The sequence below is a fragment of the Poeciliopsis prolifica genome, unplaced genomic scaffold (genome assembly GCF_027474105.1).
Source record: "Poeciliopsis prolifica strain line A6 unplaced genomic scaffold, Auburn_PproV2 SCAFFOLD037, whole genome shotgun sequence".
Taxonomy (NCBI): Eukaryota; Metazoa; Chordata; class Actinopteri; order Cyprinodontiformes; family Poeciliidae; genus Poeciliopsis; species Poeciliopsis prolifica.
Window position 1 is genome coordinate 5658048 of NW_026562412.1, and position 16873 is coordinate 5674920.

Below are 16873 nucleotides of genomic sequence, written 5' to 3' on the forward strand. Positions count from 1 at the left end.
TCCTTTGATAATTTCACTTCCTCATGTCTGCATCTACTTCTCTGTTTCTACTGCTTACAGTTGAACTATGTTGTTTGTGCAACTCTTCCTCTGCACTTCATCCTATTTGCATCATGATCTTTCTGCAGCTCTTTTTCTGTTTGCACTTATCGCTTCCTCTTCACGTCATTTCTACTCTCTACCTACTACTTCCTCTACTTTCTTTTGTCTGCATTTCTTCCATTAGCTTTGCATGTGAACACAGAGCTCAGGAGTACGGGTAGAAGGAACTGCTGTGACCCATTAATCCCCAGAGAAGATGCCAGTCTCCTTTGTTTGGATCAGATGCTGCAGCACAGATTGCTTCTAAACTGAACTAAATGCAGTCTTGAAAACAGACGATGCTTTGCTGCAGAAGCTGCATTTCAGTTTCTGTGGAACATGCAAAGCAGCATTTGAATTATATTTTCATACATTAACAAATATGTATTTTGTGCATTAAGACCAGGCAAGTGTTGTAGAGATATTTTGACACAGAGACGCCTGCAACCTGTGCCTCTGGAGCCACATGCAACTGTTTTGACCCTCCAATTTAAGCTAAAGAATTGAACAGCACTTTAAAATGTAAAGATAATCAAAAATAAATGCTAGTTTCAGTCATTTATCTTACATGTTTGCATGAAAGCAAAGAATGATGCTAATTTCGTAAGTAATATTAGATTTGTGTCTTTTGGTTGCAAAAAACTGCCTTTTGTTAAAATAAAAATTGAACTTTCTAGAGAAGAAATTGTTTTCATTACCTTCAGGTTAAGGTCGCAGATGTTATTTGTTTTTATTTATCTTATTCAGATTAAAATAAACATGTCACATGTAGCCATAAGCAAAAGTTTTGAATGAAAAAAAAACATCTTAAATTGTCTCTTCTCTCTAAAGTCCTAACGAAGCATCAATCGACCATCTATATAAACACAAAACAGGCAATGTGGATGTATAAAAATAAAAACCACAGTGTTATAAAACTTAAAAACAGTAATAGCTGTCCTGCAGTTGAGGCTGTAAAAATAAACTTGTTTGCTTGATGCAACTTTTGGAGCTCTGGGGCTAAAATGTCTCAGGTTTGTTCATCATGTTCATATTCAGTGAATCCAAAATCAAGCGATGGACTACGTAGAGCTAAAACATTAGGAAGCGCTCAAAAACATAAAAAATGCAACAGAAATGTATTAAGTTGATGCATTATAAGATCTGAAGAAACGCTGATGTGTCATTAAATATCAGCAGAAGCAGTGACTCTCCCTGGCCGGCAGGGGGCGCGCCGCGCCTCGCTGTCTGTAATCGGGACGCCTCTCCTTCTCCCTCTCTGGGCGGACTCCAACCGCTGCTTTCTCTGGTTAGTTCCCCTCGGGTTCTGGAAGTTGTGACCCGAACATGTCGGCCGTACCGGACCATGGAGACGGGCTCTCCATGGAGGAGCGGAGGAGGCGGGGCGCGGCGCAGACCTTCCGCGGGGATCTGCACTCAGTCCGGGTAAAATCTGCCACAGAGCAAAACCTGCTGTTTGAAACTGATTCTGGGCTCGGGGGGGAAACTCTTCCGAACTCTTCAGTGGTGTTGTTGGGTCGGCTCAGAAAACAGCAGAGCTTTAACAGCTGAAAGAATTTTAGCTCGGAGTTTGTTCCTTTTAAAACAGGAATCAGGATCAGTCCGAACTCCGTTGAAAAATTTGATGATTGAACCGTTTTGGTGTCAACTCAGCGGTTCGGTTCGGGTAGAGTAAAACTGATAAACATGTGTAACAAGAGGGCTTCTGAGCTCAGTTCGGCCTATGTGTTATTCATCTTGGTTCAGTAGTTTTATAATAAATATCAGGGGATGTTCACAGGAGTGACCAGTGTGGTGCAAGTTGGACAGGTGGTGTTATCACAGAGGGTGGGGTCCGAAGAGCAGGTAGATTTATGTGACGGGGAGGAGGGTTGGGAAAACAGGAAGCTGTGTCCCATAGAAGAGCTGTCAACACTTCTTATGGATAAGACCCGTTTACAATCCCAGTTAATGATTCAGCATTCACCACAGCAGGAGGTTCTGAGTGGAACAACAGCACTTCCTGGTCTGACACCAAGCATCTGATCAGAAACTCAAATCAGTTCTGCTCACTGTGTGTGTCTGAACTGCAGAACCGGTCCAAGCCATATGAGAGTTAAGGGGCTGCTTAAGGCCTCCACACCATCAGGGGTCCCCCAAGAGCCATAATAATACCGATGTAACGTATTCTAATTAGAAATAACGCTAATGATAGGTTTGTTTCACACATACTGGTAGAGTCGCCATAATATGAGAGCCATACGAATAGAAAATTAGAATCACAAGAATAAATTGTAAAATTACAAGAATAACGTCATGATATGAAGAGAATGAACTTGCATGAGACTAAAGTTGTACGAGAATAAAGTCAAAATAATGGGAATAAAGTCAATATTTTGAAAATGAAGTATAACAAAAATAGTCATTACAAGAATAAAATAAAAATAATACAAAAATAAAGTCATAATGTTTCAAGAATAAAGTCATAATATTACAAAATATTATTTAGAATTTATTCTCATAATATTGTCAGTTTATTCTCGTAATTTTCTAATTTTGTTTTTTTAACATGGCCCTGTCATAATGCTGGTAAAAGGGGCCTCAAATGAAAATATTCTTAGGGCCCCAAAAAGGTTTTGGCCGGCCCTGCTGAATCTGCCTCTATCCATTAATTGATGATTGTTGTGTCTGGAGCGGGACAAATTCAACCAAAATGAAACTTCATCCCTGCAGATGGATCCCGGCCGGACCCGAACACGCCCCCAAAACGAAGCCGTGCTGCAGCCATCCCATGACCCGGCGGTCCCAGCTCCTCAGTTGGACGACTGCGAGAGGATGGGGACTCTGTTTGGGATGATCAACAAGTGCCTGCGGGGCCTGGGCTTCAACCAGGTCTACTTCGGGGACCGGACAGTGGAGCCAGTGGTGGTGCTGGTCTTCTGGGTCCTGCTCTGGTTCCTGGGCTTCCAGGCTTTGGGATTGGTGGGAACTCTGTGCATCATCATCATCTACATCCAGAAGTGATGGTCCGAGCGGAGCCGCTGGGTTCTTTCGGTGCAGACTGGTTTTATGCTGACGGCGGGTCGTAGTCAGATGTTTTGAGGAGCATGGAAGCTTGAAGTTATTTAGGGTGGAAATAAACCCTCATCTGCGAACATTTGGGTTTCCCCCTGGACAATCAAATGGAGCTGTTATTTCCTGCTTTAATTATAATGATAGAAGCTCTCTGCTTTAACAGCCAAAGATGATAATTTCCTCCAAACACCCTGATCATTTCTTGTTTCCTATTTAATGACTAAACTGGTTACCTGGTTTGCTTTTAAAGTATTTGCCTTCCCCTTCCGTTTCTGATTTCCAGCGATCATTCCGGTGCATTGCAGAAAATATTCGGTCCACTTTACGTTTCACCCTGATGCTCCTGTCGCCCTCCATCCAATAGATTCACAGAAAACTGTTTGTGTTCAGGAGCTTCACTGCAAAAACACAAAACCTTACCAGGTATTTTGAGTCTAGCTTTTAGTGCAAATATCAAAATAAGACAAAACTGACTTATAAGTAACTGTTTAGGAAGAAATAGGAGATTGTTTTGAGTAAATAATTCTTCAATACTGATCTAAAAGTTCAAGTAGAACCAGTATTTTTTTAATCAATATTAAGGAATTGTTGATTGAAAATAAGCTTCTATTTCTTCCTGAAAAGGTTTTTGTGAGTTAGTTTTCTTATATCAAGTGCATTAAGATGTTTTAACTCGTATTTAGATGAAATTACTTAGTAAGATTTTGTGTTTTTGTTGGAAAGTATCATGGTGGTGTACGGTGCGTAAACTTCCATTTCGTCAAATCGGTTCTAGATAAACTCTTCTCTGGTTCTGAATGCAGTTCTGCCTCACATCAGTCCTGGTTTTCCAGGTTCTGTTCATAATTGGAGAAGCCAAACTGAGCAGCTTTGCCTCACTATGAGTCACTGTTTTTTATTCCCTAACAGTTGATTGTAGATTCTGATGAGGATCAAACGTGGATCAACATATCCGATAAAAAAATAAGCAGCTTAAACTCAAATGCTGGAGCTCAGTTGCTTCCAGAGGAGGCTTCGTTTGTGTTTATTGCTTCTTAGGAGACGACAAATAGTCAAAACTGAGGCGTCACCGAACATATCTTCACACCGTCTGCAAGCTTTAACTACTTTGAATGTGATTAAATGAGGCTTTCTGCTATATTTACTGCAAAAACATAAATTCTTACCAAGTATTTTGTTCTAGTTTTTAGTTCAAATATGTTAGTACAGTTGAAATAAGACAAAACTAACTTACAAGTAACTTTTCAGCAAGATTGAAGCATGTTTTAAGTCAGTAATTTCTTAATATTTACTAAAAAGTACTTTTTCCACTGACAAGATTTTCACCTACAATGAGACATTTTTCCATGTTTTAAGTGAGACTTCTACTTATTTTAATAAATACCAAGGAATTATTTACTTAAGATAAAGTCCTATATCTTGCTGAAGTTTCTTGCAAAATGTTTGGTTGGATTTCAAGTGTACAAAGATATTTGCGCTGCATACCAGACCAAAAGTACTTTTGTGTTTTTGCAGTGTTGTAAAAATCAGATTGGAGGAAAAACACTAAAGATGCAAACGTCTTTATTCCTCCTACAGGAGAACATTGTGTTTCTGACACTGCAATGTTGGTTTAAAATGTGAATTTAATAAAAGGTTTGCTGATTATATACCTCTGGTACGCTCTGTCCACTGAACTTAACCGTCAGCTGTCTAACCACACAGTGAAACCAAAAGCACAGATGATTAAATTACTTACTGTGTTTCACTTTTCCCTCCCTTGTATGAGGGATATAATTAAGCATGTTGGAAAACTTTTTACAATTTGTATTTTAGCATATTTAGGATGATTGTGATTTTTTTGTGTTCGGTATTTAAACATTTTCACTGAGTTGCCTCAAAGTATGTGAACAGTGGAGAGGAAAACCTCCAAATTAGGTTACTTATAAGTAGACATCTGCCAAATTACAAGAATGAAGCCTGGGAAATAACTTCAGTTGGTTTTCTAGATAAAATATTCAACTTGGAAAATTTCAAGTTTTTTTTCTACTATATTTCTGAGCTTTTTGACACATATTTACTCCCTTTTTGACTGAAAATACAAAAAACTAAAACATACAGGTGGGATTTTAAAAAAATTATGTTGCTGAAAAAGTACTATTGGCAAATTATACGGTTATTTCTATTTGGGTACATATTTATTCTCGGCAGGATCAGGATGTAACGCCCGAGTCCAATGAGTCTGAAATCATGCAATTGGTCCCGATTTCCGATCACACGATTGGATCGGAACATCCCTAATCAAAACTGCAACAAAGAGTTTTGTTTTTGTGAAACGTATAATTATAACCAGCAAACATAAATACACTGATATTTACAAATAAACATATTTACAGAAACAGGGAACTTTAGAGAAGAGCAGCAGAATTTGGAGGAACATCAGTGAAACTTGTGAACATTTAATCCCAACAAGAATAAGAAGTGAATATTTTACAGGTTCATGTGAGCAGCATTTACATTAAGACGGAGTTTAAACATTAAATGAGCAGCGAGGATGGAAATCAGTCCTGGCGGTGGCGCTCAGTGCCTGCTGCCGCCCTCGGAGAGGATGCGGGTGGGCTCTGTGAACTTGGCCGTAGCGATGTAGAACAACGTGGGTCCTGGAACCAGAGCGAGCAGCGGCAGCGACAGCTCCAGCTTATCCAGGAGGCAGATGGAGATGATCCCATAACCGTGGAGCAGCCAGTGGCTGAACAGAACCACCAGGCGCTTCTTCTTAGAGATAAGAGACTGGAGGGACTGCAGGGAAAACACAATTATTACCATCTAAACATGTTTTTGATGCTGCTGAACCATTTTAACACCACTTGAAATGAATAAAAGAATCAGTTTATATCATGCCAGATCTGATTTAAGAGCTTCCTATTACAAAAAATAGAAATGACAGAAAATATTTTCTAAGTGTTTTTATTTCAACCAACCCTTCTGTGAACTATACAATGGAGTATTAGGGCCAGACTGCAAGAATGTTTATTTATTTACGAGAATATAGTCACAATATCAGCTGAATTAAGACGCGATTTCACCAGAACATCTTAAAATTATGAGAAAAAAAGTTTTATTTTTATTTCAGAGCCTTGCAATATTGATAATAATTTGATGCTAATGTGTTTAAATATTAAGTATTTAACTACCTGTAAGAATGACACCAAAATATAATTTTACAATGTTTCTTATTTTAATTTTTTGTCATTTTTTGTGTTGGGGTTCTCATAATTCTCTTAATATTATGATGCATTCTGCTAATATTGACATTATTTTGATTATTTATGTTACCATGACTAACATTATGATTTTATTCTCACAATGAAAGAAAAACTGGCCCTGATATGTATTCATAGTGTAGACATCAATTCAAAGTCCAAATTAATAGAAGCTGTAAAACCTGCTTGTTGAACAAAATGCAGGCCACATTGAAAGGAAAATCGAAAAATTAAGTTATAAGAATAAAGTACTAAAATTACAAGAAGAAAGTTGGGGTGCATATAACATTCTGATTTTACTCTCATAATTGTATTTATTTTTTATTTTCTTAATGAGACTCCAGCACTCTGTCATAGAAACCCAAAGAATGCATTTGTTAAAAAAAAAGATTTAGATTCTCCAAACCAAAAGTCCATTGATAACCCAGCCCTAACCTGCACAGGTGAGACCTTACCTGAATCTCAGAAGCAGACATGTAAACAGCCAGTGTGACCAGAGACAGGACCAGTATGATGTAGGGAAAGGCATAATCTGCACCACACAGGAAACCCGATTAAACCTTCAGATCCTGCTGACGTTGTTGTTGTGTAACAGTGAAACACTCACACAGCAGACCGCCGCCGACCGCCTGCAGCACCGTGACGATCGGGAAGAAGTAGAGAGCGGCGTAGATGCTCCGGAAGCGGTCCGTCTTCCCAAGGCCACACGCAATCTTCTTCACCAGCAGGGGGCGCAGCAGCATCATCATGACCAGGCAGAAGGCGTAGTAGATTAGCACTATGGTGTAGCTGAGCAACAACAGCAACATGAACAGATTTAAAACTCAGAATGAGATTATCAATATTTTAATAGGACAGATTTTTAAGCTCAAACTAACTTTGCATTAAAACAGAAGAAGAAATTGATCAAGACCAAACCCCTGAGGAACACCTCAAGTTTGGTGAGCTGAGAGGGTTCAGAGGAGCGGTGTGCAAACCTTTTGTCACATTGAACAAAAACCTTCAAATCAACTCTGACCACTCAAACTCTGACCCTGGCTGATCTTGTGTTTGAGAAAACTGAATATGAATGAATCTGCCTTTTCTAACCAGCAGTGTGTTTTCATGTGTGTTCTCACAGTGGGTAAACGGCCTCCTGTGTGCAGTGTAACGTGTTGATGTAGTCCGGGCTCGGGTTGTACAGCATAGTGTACCAGTCGGACAGCATCTGGACCCGACAGGACCGGATACTGAGTTTTCCCACAGGTTCAGTGAGCAGCAGAGTGACCACAGCCGACACGCTGCACTCCAACATGGCGGTGACGTGCTGCAGCAGAGCGCTTGAGCTGCAAACACACCAGAAAGAGAATCTATTTTAGGATATTTTCTTACTGCATCATCAGTCTCCAGGAATTGTCCACAACAACACTAATTTAGTTCAACAAGACACAAAAATGGAAACTTGATCTGCAGTAATGGGTTTTGGGTTTGTGCTTTGTCCAGTCCCACCTCTTCTTCCCAGAATACCATTCGATGAAGAACCAGTGCAACACCAGCGGCAGCATGGCCATGAAGCCCAGGTAGAGCCAGTCGTAGAGCTCAGGACACTCTGTGCAGCGCTGGCAGACCTTCTCAATGTTGGCCCGCTCTCCTCGAGGGCAAACCTCCCGACAGAAATGATCACAATTTAAGAAAAAAGCTGTTTGTACCTCATGAAACCAGAGAAAGATCAGAAAGTCTAATATATTTTTTTAATCTGTAGGTTTTTCTGCAATTATTTGATTGGTTTTATTAAATACTTTCTTGTTAGGAATTTACACAGGTAGAATGAGGAGATTAGGGTGAAGCAGGCGTTCAAACTCAAACTCCTACTGGTTTTTCTTTAGGAAGCACGTATGTTCATGTTTAGAGTTTTCAATAAAATGAGCCGCCGGGTTTGGACCTTCAGAGACAACAATGAAACTGCTGAGGATGCAGCTCTAATTCGAGTGTAATGAGGCTTCACCACAGGCAGCAAAAACAATTCCCACTCTGTCTGTCTGTTGGGAGTTAGAGCCACATTAACGCGTTTCCCAACAGGACTAATGGGTAAACATTCACACAAACAAATCTGCACGGGAAAATCGTAAAAATAAAACACAAAGACAAAACAAATGTCTCAGAAAACAATGGCGATTATTTGGTTTGTTTGTTAGTGAGGAAGAACAGACTGTCCCAGCCTCAGAGGTCCAGACCCAGTTCAGACTGGAAACATGAAAGCTGGTGTTAGGTACTCACTCCACACTCTCCCTCCACCGTCCCATTCACCATGATCCGACCGCAGTACAGACCGGGGCATGTGGAGCTCATAGCCACACCTACGACACAAACAAGCACAGTCAAACATGCTGCGGTTCCCAAGTGAAGCTGGTTACACTCTTTTATTTTTTAAATTTCAACTCATTGTCTCCCCCTACTGGCCAAAATGTGCTGCTGTTTAATCTGGAGGAAACAAAAAGTTTCCCCCAGATTTAATTAAGCAAAAAGCCTACTTACTACTGGATAAGTAAGGCATGGGTGATTTCTTTTCAGCTAGCAAGTTACTCAGTCCCAACTGATGCAAAAGAGTAGCTTCTCGTTTTTCAAACCAATATTTCAAAAGACACAAATCAAACAGAAAAAACCTCGAAGGAGGTTGCAGAAAATACTAAACTCTGTCTTCAAGGAAGAAATGTGACCGACATAAAATCCTGAAAGATTGACAAGAACATCTGTTCCAATAAGCAATAAATTAATTAATCACATGGTAAATTAAACTGAGCTCACTAATTTTCGTGATTTATTGTTGTTCACCAACAACTGGATGATAAAATTTTTCACTCTGGGCTCAACTGGCCCATTTTCTGAAGGACAATTTTGTACAGAGACAAAATTAATTTTATTTGTTGTTTCTGTTGTTCTGTTTATTTGTTTTGGACAAGTCTTCCAGATAATGGCCTCATAATTATAATATTACATGAAAATGGTCTTAAAACAACAATATTATCATATATTGTCTGCGTTTAATGATTACTTAAAGTTAAATAATATTGAAAATCGTTTTAAATTAATTTGTAGCTCATCAAGGCTATTTTTATTCGATTTGTAAAATGATATTTAGGCACAAATCTGCTTTCCTGAAGGCTCTGTTTATGTGTCAATCTAGCCTATTAATGGCGGGCCATATTTGGCCCCCGGGCCTCGAGTTTTGCGGTACAAAGATTTGTGCTTTATAAACAAACTTCATTTGGATTCTTTTAAAGTGCAGCTCTGTTCTGCAGTGCGTGACGTCACTGCAGTTAATATTTTACCAGTCCTTCGGTTCCTGATCCGGATAAATTAAACGATTTTTTTGGTATTTCTTCCTTTATAAATTTAGACCCAAATAGATATAAAGCAGAAAGTCCAGAACAGCATACCGAGGGCCCGTTTGTTCGAATGGCAAATACTGGTTCTGGTTAGCAAGTTTGGATGATGCTAACTGAGTATTGATCCTTAAACGGTCCAAATAGTAGAGCGAGGAGCTCCGGTTCCGTCACTGCTGATCAGAGGAAATGAAACTCAAACTCACCCGAACTCATCGCGCAAACAAGAATCCAACAGGATTTAATTAAAGGGAAAAATCCAGGCGAATGTGGTTCTGTTGATACACTTCGACCTACTTCCGCCTGCTGCTGTTTCCAGCCGACTTGAAGGATCTGTAGCGCCCCCATCTGGACAGGAGTAACATCGCCTTCTCTCGATTTCCAAAATCCAGTTTGGATGAACTTGGTTTATCAGTAAAAATCTATAAAGCCTGAAACTAAAATCGAGATGTTGAAATTTTACAGTTTTTTTTTTTGTTATAACAAATAACAACAATAGCTTTATTGTTGTGACACTGAAAACACATTCAGTTCCTAACAAACGGATAAATAACAAAATAAATTCATACAAATGTTAAAAGATGATTGGAAACTCTTGTCAGTATTCTTAATGTCATTTTAGTATCAATAAAGTATTTTTGAATTTGACTTGAATTTTGATTTAAACCCTTAAAATAACTAATGCAATTATTATTATTTACAATAGAAATTTGTACATAAAAAACGTTTAGCGTTTCAACCTTTTACATTTTTACCTCAGTAGAGCAAAGGTAAGGCATGTTTAAGTTCATTTTGAGAACATTTTGGGTCGTATTGGTTGGTTTTATTTGCAGATACACCGTTAGTACTAAAATTGACACATATTTTGTACATCGGAATAACTCAATGAAGCTAGTCTGATGTAAACTTGTGGGTTTTTTTTTTTTACTTTTCAAAATTCCTATCCAAATTGGTGTTTCTGAATCAAATGTGCCACTCACATTTTGTTTCTATTAAAAAAAAAAACAGAAGCCATCCCCGTTCGACCTGCATGTTTCAGGTGTTTCACTTCTGCCACACACCTGGATTGAATCAGTGGGTGATTAACAGGCTTCTGCAGTACTTTGTGGTCATGCAATCATTTGAATCAGCTGTTCTGGAATAGAGGCGCATCTGAAACGTTCAGAGCAGGGGGGCCGGAGGACTGGAATTGAGAAGCAACATCCAGATCAGAGGATGAAAAGTACTGAGAAATTTTATCGTTTTTTCCAAGTTCATAATTTGCATCGGCGCCATGTTTTTTTTTTTTTTCATGAGCGTAAGGCGCATGCGCCATTCTGAATACAAATATGGAGCAGCTTTCACGTGAACGTTTCAATTAAAGATCCGGCTCGCACCTGGCCGCACGGAGACGTTGAATCAGCTTTCTGCTATTCATTCCCTCTGGAAGCCGGATTAAGAAAAAAAAACTTTCTTTTATGATCTCTTAAAACGCCGAATCTACGCCCAGCCTAAATGATGAGAAACGTTTGCAGATCTACCGCAAAATCTTCGCGTTGACGCGGCTGTCATTTGACACCGACCCGCTGAGCTGGAGAGCAGGCCGCAGGAACGCCATAGTCCAAATAGCCGCCTTTGCTTTCCGGTAAGTTATTTGTCGGAAACATCATTCGAAGTTGTTTGTTTTTCTTAAGTTATTGAAGCCATTTTTTTGTGTTAAAATAGAGCAACAACAGCAGAAGAGGAGCGACACCGCCATGGCGTCTCGGCGCCATGTTTGTGTGGCTGCTGGCGTCCCTGAAATGAGGCAAAAATGGCGTTTGGAACCAGCAGCAGGTCGATTATGGACGTACTACAATCAAGCTGAGGACGGCTAGCAGCAGATCGATTATGGATTTACTTCAATCAAGGTGAGGATTGCTGGCAGTTGATTTATGGATGTACTACAATCAAGCTAAGGATTGTTGATCGATTATGAATTTAATTCAATCAAGTTGAGGATTCTCTTCACTGAAGCTGAGGATCGCTTCCGTCAAGCTGAGGAATCGCTACAAGGTGCCTGGCGGATCCGCCCAACCCGTCAAAGGTTTGTTAAATCTGTCAAGAACTGTTCCAATGGCGGGTCCAGAAGACATCTCAGGGTAGGAGCTGTTGTGGGTTTTGCTGTGCTGTTGAAGGCTAACGGCCTTATGGTATGACTCCGCTGTGGGTCAATGAGCTTAGAAGGATTCTGCTGTTGCAATCCTTGAGTTTTTGGAGGGCTTTAGAGATAGCTGCCAAGTATTTGGCAATTCCAGTTTAGAATCAAGTCATTCAACTTAGGCATACCAAATATCACCATAATAAGCCTTTATTTGGGTGAAAATAGTCTTTTCCATTTGAACATGCATACCTTTTATTTTTTTTTGTATCTCAATTTGAAATGAAGACGATGTCCATACTTTAATCATTCAATAACTCAAACAAATTTTATTTACGTTCAACTTAAATTATAAAGTGAAAAGTTTAGTTTTGCGCCAAGAAGATTCCTTGTGCAATTTAATTTCTTCTGGAAGAGGACTCGGCAATTTCATTTCTTCTGCAAGAGGACTCGGCAATTTCATTTCTTCTGCAAGAGGACTCGGCAATTTCATTTCTTCTGCAAGAGGACTCGGCAATTTCATTTCTTCTGCAAGAGGACTCGGCAATTTCATTTCTTCTGCAAGAGGACTCTGCAATTTCATTTCTTAAGGACGACAGTCAATGGAGAGATCATCTGGCGCTGAAGATCAGAAGTCAGAGTTAATGTTTACACTAACTGATCTTATTTGCAGGTTGTCAGCTGAAATTAACTCCATGTTTTTCTTAGATGATCCAGTGGCACCTGTCTTTCAGTGTTTAAGTCCGTTTTTGTTTTTTTAACCAAGTTTATCTCCTAGACTAAGCTGCTGGCTGACTTTTTGTTTCACTAAACTATTTCTCTTAGATAAAGCCACCGAAGGAGCTTCTACTGCTACTAATTTTTTTCTCCTTTAGCAATACTCCTGGAGCAATTCTTTCTTTTTCTGTCTCTCTTCTTTCTTTTCAAATTCCCCGGGGGTAGTGACAGATGGCCTTTCTTTCAAAGCCAACTTCTTGTTCTGCTGGAGTGTTCTTCCTGTTAAAAGGAAGCATTTCCTCTCTACTGTCACTACATGCTTCCTCAGTCTGAGGAATTTCTTTAGCTTACTCAGCTTTTAAATAATTGATGCAGCGTTAATCTTTGGAAATACTTCCTGTTAAAGGGAAGTTTTTCCTTCACTGTAATTACATGGATCCACAATATGAATAATTGCTTAAGCTTACTCTACTCTAAAAAATTAAATTAATTGGTACTGTTTAATTTTTGGAAAGTCTTTCTGTTAAAGGGAAGTTTTTCCTTCACTGTCACCACATTGTTCCTGAATATGAGGCATTGCTTAAGCTTACTCTACTTTTAAACAATTGGTGCAGTGTTAATTTTTGGAAAGTCTTCTTGTTAAAGGGAAGCTTTTCTTTAATTGTCACAAGAATCCTCAATATGAGGTTTAGGTAACTTAACCGGTTTATTTTTGGAAAGTCTTCCTGTTAAAGGGAAGCTCTTTGGGGTTTTTTTTTGTGTTTTTTTTTTTTTTCTCCAGTGTTACCACAGAAATCCTCAATATGAGGATTTAGCTGATTTTGCTTTAGTCTATTTGATTAACCAATGTAAACTACTGGTGCAGTTTTGGGTTTTTCTTTGGAAAGTCTTCCTGTTAAAGGGAAGCTCTTTGGGGGTTTTTTTTGTGGGTTTTTTTTTTCTCCAGTGTTACCACAGGAATCCTCAATATGAGGATTTAGCTGATTTTGCTTTAGTCTATTTGATTAACCAATGTAAACTACTGGTGCAGTTTTGGGTTTTTCTTTGGAAAGTCTTCCTGTTAAAGGGAAGGTTTTCCTTAACTGTCACCTCATTGAGCCTCAATATGAGGCATTGCTCAAGTTTAGGTAACTTAACTGTTTGAAAACTGTTTAATTTTTTATTTTATTTTTTTCTAGAAAGTCTTCCTGTTAAAGGGAAGGTTGTCCTATACACTGTACTACATGCATGTTCAGTCTAAGGCATTGTCTAAGCTTAATTTTGTAGCTTTTAACTAATTTCAACAATTAAAGTATTTATATTCTTGGAAAAAAAATTAAAAGGGAAGTTTTTATTTTTCACTGTTGCCACATGGTGCCTCAGTGAGGGGCTTTGCTTTAAATCCCAGCTTTTCACAAATATTTGATAACTAAATTTTTTTTGTTTTTGGGAACTCTTCTTGTTAAAGGGAAGCTTCCTCTCCACATGCATCCATAGTAAATCTGTGGTGATGGGGAATAGTTTTGAGCTCATGGTTGGGGAATTTAAGGCCTTGTCAACACCGCATGGTATCTGGACTGAAGATATGGAAACTGAACAACCGTTTTTGTTGAGATGGAGACTGTGCAGACATGCGATGGCTTCAGACATTTAGGAAATCTGGATATCAAATGTGTTCTACAGTGATGGAGAGTAGTTTTGAGTTCATGGTTGGGAAATTTAAGGTCTTGTTGACGCCACATGGTATTTGGACTGAGAAGCTATGGAAATTGATCAACCATTATTGAGACTCTGCAGACATGATGGTCTCAGACTTTTGGGAAATGTGGATATCAAAATGGTCGCCATGGTACTGGACTTTGAACCCAACATTGGAAAATGTGGCTTGTTTCTTGATGCAGCCACTCCTCAGGAATTTGAAGTCATTGGATGAGTTCAAGGAAATTGGTAAACTAGTGCAACAAAGCGGTCAAGCCATTACACGGAGGAAAATCGGTATGTGAAAGATGGCTGTTCTGATCATTGGTATGGTAACTGGAATGGACTTTGGATTCACTCGGCGCATAAACACGGTAGGCTATATAAAATGCAGGTGTTCTGATTTTGGGTACAGCAATCAGAACAGATCTTGGAGACGCAGGAAAAACACGGTAGGATATATGAAATGTATGTGTTCTGAACATGAATATGGTAACTGGAATGGATTTTGGATTAACTTCTGATCTTGGGTAATGTTTGAAATGCATGTTATGTCAAAGTATTGGAAATGTGTGTAAAATGCTTCATCACTTCAGATGACACCCCCGGACTACACGTGAGAACGACGGGACGGAAAATGCCATCAACGAACAGAAAAGGCTTTCTTCACCCCTCATTAAGGTCGTCTCTGGTGATGGATGACCTTAATGACCCCCACCACAGGGCTGAGCAGTCTTCCATGAGGTATTATGCTGTTGAAGTGATATTTACGAGTAGAAGTTTTTAAAAAGTGACGATTTTATTCTGAGGTGCAGCGTCCTGTGGTCCTTCAGGTATTCTCCTGGATTCTCCCGTCTTAATCGACCCTCTGACAGATGGAAAAGGCCTTCTTGGCCCCCCGACCCTTGCTGATGGATGACCTTAGTGAGCCTACCACTGATCTAAACAACTTTTCTCAAGGAATGCTGCAGGTATTTTTCTGTTCAAATCACATTTACAAGTCTGAGTTTCTTTCTGAATTAAATCCTCTGTCCTGTTTAGGAATCCTCCTGGACCATCTTTTTCCATCTGACTTCACCCTTCATCAACCGGAGAAGTTCATCATTCTCCTGAACATCGGACAGAAGAGGACTTCACCCCCCATTGGATGACCTTAGTGACCCTACCATTGACCTCAACAGCCTTTCTTTTTTACAGCAGGTAAGGCGGATGCTTTCTGATCCTGTTATCTACTTTGACTCAAAACTTGACTTGGAAATTAGAAGAACTTTGCAAGTTTGATTTCATTCAGTTAAAGGGTTATATCCTGTTGTCCTTCAGGAATCATCCTGGATCATCTTTTCATCTGATTTTGCCATTCATCACCAGGCCCCAACCACAGATGGAAATGGATTTCATCGCCATGGACAGAAGGAGAACTTTGTTTATAGACTCTTTGCAGACTTCATTTTATTTGTTTTGGATATTTAAAATGTTTTCCAGTGTTAAATGTTAGAATCCATTGTTTATCAGTCTGTTAGAATGTGTTTTTGCATTTTTATGGACCACCACATTATTTATTTCAACTATTTGTTTATTCTCTCCATAGAAGCTACACTTGATTTGGTGTTATTATTGGCTGTGGTCCCTTCCTGGAGGAGCGCATGATTGACATGATGCTGCCATCACCTAACTGGTCTCCCTCTCCTGCTATTAACTTGTCACTTCCATGAACATAGAAAGTTCTTCTGTCTTCTCTCAGCTCTCGTCAGTCGTGGCAGATGGCTGCTGGTACTGAGCCCGGTTCTGGTTCTGACGGATCATGTTTCTTCCTGTTAAAGAGTTTGTCTCCCCTGTCACTTCATGCATGGTCTGTATGAGGGATTGTTGTAAAGTCAACAACTCAACACAAGTCAGTTGCTGTTGCCCCCTGTTGGTCAGGAGGACTGAGTGCTGTAAGTCAATGACTCCATGCAATCTGATTGGTTTTCTTTTGGTATAAACTATTTGAATTAATTTTGTAATTGAGCTTATTGTAATGTGAAATATGTGGTTCAACTAAAATTGTTTCAAAGTGCTTTGAGGCAACATTTGTTGTGAATTGGCTCGCTGTAAAACTGAACGCTTAAACAACCAACTCAAAACCCCAACAACCAACTCAAAACCCCAACAACCAACTCAAAACCCCAACAACCAACTCCAAAACCCCAACAACCAACTCCAAAACCCCAACAACCAACTCAAAACCCCAACAACCAACTCAAAACCCCAACAACCAACTCAAAACCCCAACAACCAACTCCAAAACCCCAACAACCAACTCCAAAACCCCAACAACCAACTCCAAAACTTCATACCAAAAAATTCACAACAGTGTTGTTGTCAAGGCATTTAATAAAATCATTTCAATTCAGTCAGATTCCAATTGGTCCTACTTATAAATACATTATTTTCAGTTAAAGTAGTTTAAATGCTTTGTACCAAAGGAAACCCATCAGATTGCATGGAGTCATTGACTTGCAGCATTCACTCCTGACCAGCAGGGGGCAACAGCAAATGGCTTGTGTTAAGGTTGTTGACTTTACAGTAATCCCTCACACAGACCATGCATGAAGTGACGGGGGAGAAAAACTCCCCTCTAA

General features: G+C 39.4%; 2 protein-coding genes and 2 long non-coding RNA genes across 4 annotated transcripts; 3 read left to right on the forward strand and 1 right to left on the reverse strand.

Annotated features, from left to right (window-relative positions):
• The first annotated feature begins 1321 nt into the window (after positions 1-1321).
• Positions 1322-4784, forward strand: fam241a (family with sequence similarity 241 member A). Its single transcript, XM_055053499.1, has 2 exons — positions 1322-1506; positions 2794-4784. Exons 1-2 carry the CDS (start codon positions 1408-1410, stop codon positions 3082-3084), a joined length of 390 nt encoding a protein of 129 aa, XP_054909474.1. The 5' UTR covers positions 1322-1407; the 3' UTR covers positions 3085-4784.
• A 645-nt stretch (positions 4785-5429) lies between these two features.
• Positions 5430-10048, reverse strand: jkamp (jnk1/mapk8 associated membrane protein). The gene is made up of 7 exons (XM_055053498.1): positions 9946-10048; positions 8634-8713; positions 7866-8020; positions 7496-7702; positions 6985-7166; positions 6833-6909; positions 5430-5913 (listed from the first exon to the last, which is right to left on the reverse strand). The coding sequence occupies exons 1-7, from the start codon at positions 9953-9955 to the stop codon at positions 5695-5697; spliced, it is 930 nt and encodes a 309-aa protein (XP_054909473.1). The 5' UTR covers positions 9956-10048; the 3' UTR covers positions 5430-5694.
• Positions 10049-11114: 1066 nt separating this feature from the next.
• LOC129374817 (uncharacterized) lies at positions 11115-13320 on the forward strand. The gene is made up of 3 exons (XR_008607548.1): positions 11115-11363; positions 11444-11628; positions 11713-13320. It is a non-coding gene; the product is annotated as an uncharacterized LOC129374817 (long non-coding RNA).
• A 98-nt stretch (positions 13321-13418) lies between these two features.
• Positions 13419-15878, forward strand: LOC129374810 (uncharacterized). Its single transcript, XR_008607545.1, has 4 exons — positions 13419-14996; positions 15086-15223; positions 15294-15452; positions 15573-15878. It is a non-coding gene; the product is annotated as an uncharacterized LOC129374810 (long non-coding RNA).
• The last annotated feature ends 995 nt before the right edge of the window (positions 15879-16873 follow it).